General features: G+C 33.5%; 1 protein-coding gene across 1 annotated transcript; it reads right to left on the bottom strand.

Moving 5' to 3' along the window:
- Positions 1–8,388: 8,388 nt before the first annotated feature.
- LOC135633922 (putative invertase inhibitor) lies at positions 8,389–8,928 on the bottom strand. Its single transcript, XM_065143927.1, has one exon. The coding sequence runs from the start codon at positions 8,926–8,928 to the stop codon at positions 8,389–8,391; it is 540 nt and encodes a 179-aa protein (XP_064999999.1).
- Positions 8,929–10,214: the final 1,286 nt, after the last annotated feature.

Genomic DNA, 10,214 nt, shown 5'->3' with positions numbered 1-10,214 from the left:
CGATCTGCTGCTATCGATAGCTTGGTTAGGTTATGCGTGCTCGCAAGGAGACAGAAGTTGATGTCAATATATATACTTATTGAGGCGGATAAATATTACCGAATTCTAGAGCCATTATTAGGCAAGAAATAAAGAATTCAACTATGGAATTTTTTTTTATAGAAAGAAACAATTTTAAATATTTAGTATCGATTATTCCTTATTAGTGTTCATAAGGATTATAAACAATTCTAAATATTTATAATTTGATTTTATATGGGGAATAATTATTTTTTTAATTTGTATTAGACGTGGAAATCTGGGTTTTACTATTGATATTTAAGTTAGATTAAATTATTTTAGTACATGGGTCAATGAGATGCATGGCTGGGAAAGCGTGTGAAGGCTGAAAGTTCCATGTATGAATGCAGATTCTCTTACGTCGGAGGCCTCGATACATCGAATGAGATTCGGATAAAATATCAGGTTAACTGCATTTTTTATTTTTGGGAAAACGAGGGTGCCGATAAGCATGTCAATGAGATGCAGTAGCATTGGGTATTGTTGGCAGGTAGATCTTGTCGCGTCCTTTAAATTGTCCCTTTCCAAATATTTTTGTAATAAAACCACTCATTCATTAGGATATGCGAGCAATGACTCGACACCAAATCGATAGCAGAAAAAGAAAATAATGAATGCATATCAATTTGCTCTAACGCCACTCTAAAACATGATCAATGGGATGAATGAAAAATCATCATCTATCCAAATTATAAATGATTATAAAGGAACAAAACAAGAACAGAAAGAATCAACTAGCTTTGCTTTTTAGAATAATGCTTACTGACATTTCGTCCTAGGATATTCTCTAAGACACGACTAAAGAGAATCAGATAAGAAAAATGAAAATTTGCATGTAAGAATAAGTAGTAGTTTAAGGATAATTATGAGCTTTTTAATAGGTGGAAAACTCTTGATTATTGGGAATAATGCTATATATAGTAAAGGCTTGGTTATTTAGACATTTCTCCATAAAGGACTTAGGGGAAGTATCTTATATCTTTAGGATTTGAAACTATAGAGATAGATCCAATTGGATACTTAGTTTATCCTTGTCAAGGTATATAAACACCATTGTCAAAAGGTTTGACATAAAAAATTTCAAGAGAAGTCTAATACCAATGAGACATGGGATATCGCTTTCTAGGAGTATATCCACAAAAACTTTTAAAAAAAGAATAAATATGGATATGATACCCTATGCGTTAGTGATATGGTCTATCATATATACTATGCTATGTACCAGGCCTAATATAGCATATGCTCTAAGTGTCACGAGTAGATATTAGGCGGATCTAAGCTTGGAGCACTAAAAAGCAATAAAGTGTATCCTTAAATACTTGAGAAGATCTAAGGATCTTTTACTGATATATAGAGGAAGTGGCCTTAGGGTTGAGGGCAAAACAGACTTGAGTTTCTAGTATAATGTCGATGATAACAAGTCTAATTTAGGATATGTGTTCACCTTAAATAGAGGAGTAGTATGCTAGAAGAATTTTAAGCAACATACTACTGTTGACTCGACTATAGAGGTAGAGTACATTATTGCAACAAAGGCAACAAAGGAGGGTGTCTGGATAAAGAAATTCATCATGGATTTAGGAGTGATCTAGGAGTACATTATTGCAACAAGCCGATTCTCTTATATTGTAATAAACAATGGGGTAATTTCTTAAGCAAATGAACCATGGTCTCATCAGAAGTCTAAGCACGTTCTGAGGAGGTTCTACCTTATTAGAGAGATTGTGTCCCGAGGAGATATATAAGTGGAAAGAGTTTCATCCAAAGATAATATCACAGATCTACTAACAAAATTATTATCTCATATTCTCTTTGAGCATCATAAGGGTCTGATGGTGATCAGACACATATGTGATTGGCTTTAGGTTAAGTGAGAGATTGCTAGTCATATGTGCCCTACAAGTCAATCATGTGAGTGATGACATATGTGACATGATACATACTCTTTTCTCTTTTTATTTATTTAGTATTTTTTTTATTTTATATTGCATATTGTATGCATTATGATGTATATGAATCTGTGCAATGAAAATAGGATCATGATGAAATCAAAATAATGAGACCGAGTCACATTTAAATATAGAGCATAAATAATCTCGATCATAGGCTACTCGAGATGGACATTTGCTAGTCAAATTATCTTGAAAATCAAACACGTGAGTGATAGCACGTGTGACATGATATGCGCTCTTTTTATTTATTATATTATTTGATATTTTATCACTTTATATTACTTGTTGCATATATATATTGCTAGTCATAGGTGCATTGAAAATCAATCACATGAGTGATAGCACGTGTGACATGACACACACTCTTTTTACTTATTATATTATTTTATATTGCTTATTGTATTAATATATTATGATGTCTATAGATATATTCAATAGGAATCAGAACATAATGAGAATACAATAATAAGCCTCATTCGCCTTTAAATACAAACCCTAAATAATCTCGACCAATCAATAAACTTATTCTCCAATTAGTACTTGGCTCTGATACCACTGTTAGGAAATCTAGGGTAGTATCACATGTGCAGTGGAAGAACAAAAAATAAAATCATAGATTTCACGTAGAAAAGGTATCATCGTCGTGCGAAGATTGGTGCGCAAAAAACGTAAATCCGAAAAACTATACATATATACAAGATATGTTACCTGTAGAGATCATATATTCTTGAAATCCTATAGATCTATAGGAGAGGATGAAGAAGGTCAATTGTACTCCTCTTTAGCGGTGATCCACACGACAGGGGCTGTGAAAATGGTCTTCAAATCGCTGCACAATCCTCCTTTATATATGTACCATGCGATTTAGAAGGGGTCGACCCTTCTTGTTGTCCACATGCCCAAACTGAGACTGTTGGTTGAGAAGAGGGAGAGAGGAGTATAGGAGATGGTAGCAAAAAAGGAGTCTAGCTTATGACTCTTTGGTTCCTTCCTATTTATATAGGTTACTTATCAACTTAACCCTAATGAATCCTACCATATTAGGTATTGAATCTCAATCCAACTACCCAACCTTCTTGGATTAATAATCCTTTATTGGATTTTATTCACTAGATCTAATAATTTAAGGTCTTATTGGATATCCAATAAGATAAGGGCTCCAACGAATATCTCATATTCGAACCTCTACTCATCGCAACACCTACCATATGTATATGACCCTTTAGGCCTAATATCGAGCTAGCCAAGAGTCATACTTGTCATAACTTTTTTTGAGTAAGTGAATTATTATCTTAATATTAATTCACTCGATTCAACGACTACGGATGTACTATGTCATTACGTCACAATCCCTAGATGATATAGGTGAATCTAATCCACGTGACCTATCTGTCCTTAGTTATCATGTATCTATAGTCCTTTATCCATCTAATATCCTAGAGATCATATACCAGGCATGGTATTATCATGCCCATATGAAATCTTCTTGAATCTCGCTCTAATCAGATTCTCTCAAAGTTCTCTGTCTCTCTTAATCCGATGACTCTATCCAAGGATTTGCTTGAGCAAAAATATATAGGATATTCCTCTTATGACACTAAGAGTGGATGATCCTTTATCGACACTCGATAGCCCTCATAAATTTGATTGTTATTCCCGATAACAGGTTGTGCTAGATATGAAATTTTCCTACCTATAAGTCTGGTATCAAAGAGTTGAGTACTCATATAGGATATCCTTGGTGTCTCAAATCTAAGGACCAATTACACTATTAGACAATAGAATCATTGTTTGATAATGAGATATTATCAACCATCCAACATTCCATGAGTAAATCTATCAATGAACATGTTCTCCAATGAGCACATAAACTATATCCCTAGTGTCCCCATATGAAGAACTATGAGATCAGCTGCCTTCATCAAATGAATGAGTATACAGCATATAAGTTTATCCAATTATCTTAATATCCCTCTTGAGTAACTTACGACCGAGATTATTTAAGGTTTGTGTTTAAATGTGAAGTAGTCTCATTATCATGATCTCATCACGATTCGATTTTCATTGCACAGATATATGAATATCACAATATATGCAACGAGCAATATAAAGTGAGAAAAGATATCAAATAAATAATAAACGAAAAGAGTGCGTATCATGTCAAACGTATCATCACTTACATGATTAGCTTGTAAGGTACCTATGACTAACAAGTATATACATTTAAAATAACATATAATCATTTGAATTTAATTTTCTCATAATCTTTTAAAATGACATATAGATAGGTGAAGTTTGGTTAAAACTCTATCATCAATTGATTATCGTCATAAAAAAGAAGATTATTAAAAATCAGATTTTAATGATGAAATCAATTGATTAGTTTATAAACTAATATGCTTTTAAGATAAGTAACGTAGAAAATACTTCTTTCATAGACTCGAACTATCAAAAGGCAAATTGTCGAAGCAAGAGAATCAGATGTGCCGGGAAAAGTATCATGTCAAAAATTGGGCATCGAGCTAGAGGATTGGTCGACGTATTAAAGATTATATTTCATGCTATAAGTTCGGGCATTATGCTAGAAGAATCAGGTATTTTATCAAAATATATGATGGCATGCAAAAGTCAACATGTTGATAGATTAGACGATATACCGAAGGAAAGGATGATGTGCCAAAGGTTTAGATGAAGTGCCAAAAGATCGAATGATATACCAAAATAACATACAATATGTTGAAAGCTTCATAATTATGCAAGATATGTGGTTGGATTTTAAAAGTCTCGATGGATATCTTTTTAGGTCAAATTGAGTTGGTATTGGGTTGAAATCATGCCAACTTGTCAAAAAACTTATTGGGCTTAAATCAAGGCTGAATTGGGCCTATTAGAAGGCCAAATTGATGACCTAAGATAGGCCTAGGTAGTGGTACCGCTAGGAACAAGCGGTAATACCACTTGAGTCAGTCGAAAAGCACTGTTTGTGCTTTTTCGGTGGTTTTAACGGTAGTATCACCCAGGCCGATAGTAGTACCACCAGAGCCTTTATTTGTGGTCCCATTACAGACTTCTCCAATGCTGATGGTAGTATTGCTAATACCTTGAAAATTCAGGGATTTAAATTTTTGGCTTAATTCTTGAAACCTTTTGGAGACTATAAATACTCCACTCATGAGTTATAAACTATCTTTTTGAGATGTATTTGAGTCTCTTCCTTCTTGAGTTTAGAAGTGATTTCAAGTTGTCGGAGGTGAAAGATCTTGTAAAAGAGAGAGTGTAAAGGTTTTCTCCTAAGCCTATTAAAAGGAGAAAAGCTATTACAAGGATAGTTGATCTTCACCCATTAGAAAGAAGATCAATAGTGAAAGTCGATGGGTTAAAGGGAAGAAATATCATGAGTGGACATAGGTCAGGAAAACCGAACCACTGTAAATCGGTTTGTATCTCTTTTTTTGCCTTTGTTTTGTTATTGCTTACCGATTTACTTCACTCGCTACCTTTACTCACACTTTTGATTAAACACATTTTTTATATGGATTTATTGATCTAAACTTAAAATCGTATAAAATTACTATAGTACTATTTCACCCCCCACCCCCACCCCCCTCATTGTGTCGTTACGATCCTAATAGTAAAAACATAATTAGTCTTACATCTCATGACAACTTAATTACTTGAAGCTCCTAGTTGCTGATGTCTAGATTGTCTACTCTTGCCCTTCTTTCAATGTCAAGAATATAACATCCATGTACAGTTGGTGCAATACTAAAAAGCTACTTTTAGTCCTTTATCTATTGCAATTCATTATCTAAATTTTTTACCATCAGAGCTTGATTAAATACTTTAGCATATGTTAGTAAAATTAATGCAATTATAGAGTTTCTAATTAGTAGACAAATTATCCTCGCAAAGTGATGAGCTCTTTGATGTTCATTAAATACAATATATAGAGAGAACCAAACCAACTTAGTAAAATAATGATCATATTCCATCACAATCCCACTTCCCTAGTGGATGCTAAAAACTCCTATTGTTTCTAGAAGTAGATTGAATCAGGGAAAAAAAACTATTCATATAATTCATTTTTAAATTGCTCTCAAGTAACTACATTGCCTCTTGCATCCAACATCCTCTTTTTTGAGGTCCAATAAGTATTTGTCTTTTCTTTCAAAATGAAAGAAGTGAAGGACATCTTCTAATTTTCTCTACATTCAATAACTTCAAATATTTTGTCCACTTGATGGATCCAATATTTAACAAATATTAGATCTAGCTCGCCCTTAAAAACAAATGATTCCAAACTCTCAATTGGAATCTAGTCTAGTGCTACTAGGAGATTGTTTGAAAAATCAAAAATAAAATAAAAACTTTTAGCAATACTGAGTCAGAACTTTTATAATTTAATTGTAAAATAAATATATATTCAAAGTCAATCATTTCGCTAGTGTATATCAAATAACTGAAAAAGCACTCCTCCAACAACAGATAAAGAGACTTTACCCTATAAGATGAGTTTATATTCTCTCAACAATGGATAGAGACAAACCTATATCACACTCCCAACAACACATAGTGTAATTTCCCTCACTCGTCAAAGTGATGATGTGTTTTTCCCAAGAGTGCCTCGAGGAATCATCTAGTCATCACATCTGATCGCACATTAATCCCCAAAGAGAATCGACCTACCTACCATCGATAGAAAAACAAAATCATCTCATACGGATAATATATATATATCGGGATGAAATAATATAATGAAACATCTTAATTTGTTTTTGAAATATCATTATTCTCAAATAATATCAATTAGTAGTCAATTGACTTAAACTTAACTCAATCAATAAAATTGAACTCGATTTAACTAGAACTTAATTGAATTAATCTTTAATCCTCATTTAATCAATTTGGAACCATCATAGATTAGTATAATTTAAGCTAGATTAAAACATAATAAATAGTAGTTGATTAAAAAGATGAAATTACATAAGAAATAAAATAATATTTTTAATAACCTATTATTTAAATCTTATTAAAATTAAGTATTACAAATAGCATCATGCTTGCAAGATATTACTTAATAAATATTAATGGGTGAGGGATTTCACTTCATTCACTATTTATAGTGTGATATAGGTTTGTCTACATCCGCGCTTAGGAGAATATAAATTATTTCCGAAGGATAAAACTTCTTTATCCATTGTTACAGGAGTGTTCCTTTTGATATATACTAGTAGGATGATTAACTTTTGGATGTGTATTTGTTTTACAATTGACTTATATAAGTTTCTAACCAACATCGTTGAAATTTCTTGGTTTTATTTTTTATTTTCAAAACAGACTCCTATTAATACTAAATTGGATTCCAATAAAGAGTAGACCTTCATTTACTAATGGGTTAGAGCTAGTTGAATTTTATTTTTGAGTTGATATCACTATGTTTCTCGAGGATTATTTTTTATTTATATTTTAATTAATAAATAATTTATAATAAATATTTATAATTTATTTATATTAATTATAATAAAAAAAATTATAATTAATTAAGTGATGTTTATTTACTTGACTCTTTATGCACTCATATATTATAATCTTATGAAAAAAAAAAAAAAAAAGGAGATGACAAGTCAAGCCTTTACCTCCATCTTCCCTCACTGTGTGTCTTTTTTCCGGTATTGATCTTGGGATTTTTTGTTTCTTTTTGCCGAACAATTTGCCATTCTTGAATGTAGGTGCAAGGGCGAAGAATGTAGGTGTGGCCTATTCATCTTGCCATTCATTTTCCCTCCATCTTGCCATTCATTTTTTTGGTCTATTCTTGAAAGGATTCAGTGGTGCAAGGGCGAAGAATGTAGGTGTGGCCATCAATTAAGCAACACCTTGATTCATTTGATCACTTCAATTGTGATATTGAAATAATCAACTAATGACATCATCATCTACCAGTACTAACATAGCTTTTTCTTAAGCAAGACATGAACTAACTCCTCTAAGCTTAGTTTATTTTACATGTAAGTTTTTAGTTTTTGAAACATTACCCTAAAACTATTAAAACTAAGGATAGCAATGGGTGTTCAAAATCTCTATGACCCACATAAGCATTATCATATATTTTTATTGGGTTTGAAATAGTTTTAGATAGAAACAGAAACTAATCATATTTAATTCACATATGAGAAACTAATCAATTCATCAGGTAAACAATTTTACTCTAAAATCAACATGATTTTATTTTATTTGATTGCATGTAATTAAAAAGAATCCTCTTCTTACAATATTACTAATAATTATACCACTCGAAAAAGAAAATTTTATTTTTTTTGGAAGAGGAGCTTCACATCAAAGCTATAACTAACGGAAAGGCGTAACGGCAGGAAAGTCACCCCAGCATATTGGTGAAGGCTAAAGCAATAGTGCACATCTGCGTCAAGTCGGAGTCCTCCTTGGTCAAGGGCGAGGGGACCTTCAGCTCCTTGAAACCGTCCTCGCAGGTGTCGGGCGCGTCCACAGCGGCGCTAAGATAGGTCTTGGCGTCGACCAGGCGACCCTCCTTGATGGCCGGGATGGACGTGTTGAGGTCGGAGAACAGGTCCTCGTAGACGCTCCCGCAAGACTCCAAGCCCTGCTTCGTCTTTGGATCACTCGTTCTGGCTAGCAAACTCTTGACCTTAGCGCTGGCGCTGGTGGTTTTGTCCTTCGCCAAGGTAGCCGCGATCACCGTCAGCGACTTCTGGTCCGCCGACCCGCTCCCCGGGTACGGGAGGAGTTCCGCCACGCAGAAGTCATACTTGATATTGGGGCTGCTATTCGCCGCGTCCCTGCACGCCTTCTCAACCGATGCCTCCACCCCGGGGAGGAGGTGGTGGTGGAGGAGGAGGACTGCCACCGCGAGGAGAATACAGATGGTGGACGGCCTCATCGATCTGCTGCTATCGATAGCTTGGTTAGGTTATGCGTGCTCGCAAGGAGACAGAAGTTGATGTCAATATATATACTTATTGAGGCGGATAAATATTACCGAATTCTAGAGCCATTATTAGGCAAGAAATAAAGAATTCAACTATGGAATTTTTTTTTATAGAAAGAAACAATTTTAAATATTTAGTATCGATTATTCCTTATTAGTGTTCATAAGGATTATAAACAATTCTAAATATTTATAATTTGATTTTATATGGGGAATAATTATTTTTTTAATTTGTATTAGACGTGGAAATCTGGGTTTTACTATTGATATTTAAGTTAGATTAAATTATTTTAGTACATGGGTCAATGAGATGCATGGCTGGGAAAGCGTGTGAAGGCTGAAAGTTCCATGTATGAATGCAGATTCTCTTACGTCGGAGGCCTCGATACATCGAATGAGATTCGGATAAAATATCAGGTTAACTGCATTTTTTATTTTTGGGAAAACGAGGGTGCCGATAAGCATGTCAATGAGATGCAGTAGCATTGGGTATTGTTGGCAGGTAGATCTTGTCGCGTCCTTTAAATTGTCCCTTTCCAAATATTTTTGTAATAAAACCACTCATTCATTAGGATATGCGAGCAATGACTCGACACCAAATCGATAGCAGAAAAAGAAAATAATGAATGCATATCAATTTGCTCTAACGCCACTCTAAAACATGATCAATGGGATGAATGAAAAATCATCATCTATCCAAATTATAAATGATTATAAAGGAACAAAACAAGAACAGAAAGAATCAACTAGCTTTGCTTTTTAGAATAATGCTTACTGACATTTCGTCCTAGGATATTCTCTAAGACACGACTAAAGAGAATCAGATAAGAAAAATGAAAATTTGCATGTAAGAATAAGTAGTAGTTTAAGGATAATTATGAGCTTTTTAATAGGTGGAAAACTCTTGATTATTGGGAATAATGCTATATATAGTAAAGGCTTGGTTATTTAGACATTTCTCCATAAAGGACTTAGGGGAAGTATCTTATATCTTTAGGATTTGAAACTATAGAGATAGATCCAATTGGATACTTAGTTTATCCTTGTCAAGGTATATAAACACCATTGTCAAAAGGTTTGACATAAAAAATTTCAAGAGAAGTCTAATACCAATGAGACATGGGATATCGCTTTCTAGGAGTATATCCACAAAAACTTTTAAAAAAAGAATAAATATGGATATGATACCCTATGCGTTAGTGATATGGTCTATCATATATACTATGCTATGTACCAGG

Source organism: Musa acuminata, chromosome BXJ3-3, assembly GCF_036884655.1.
Source record: "Musa acuminata AAA Group cultivar baxijiao chromosome BXJ3-3, Cavendish_Baxijiao_AAA, whole genome shotgun sequence".
Taxonomy (NCBI): Eukaryota; Viridiplantae; Streptophyta; class Magnoliopsida; order Zingiberales; family Musaceae; genus Musa; species Musa acuminata.
The sequence above is the reverse complement of the archived record's forward strand: the minus strand, read 5'-3'. Positions and strand labels throughout refer to the sequence as shown.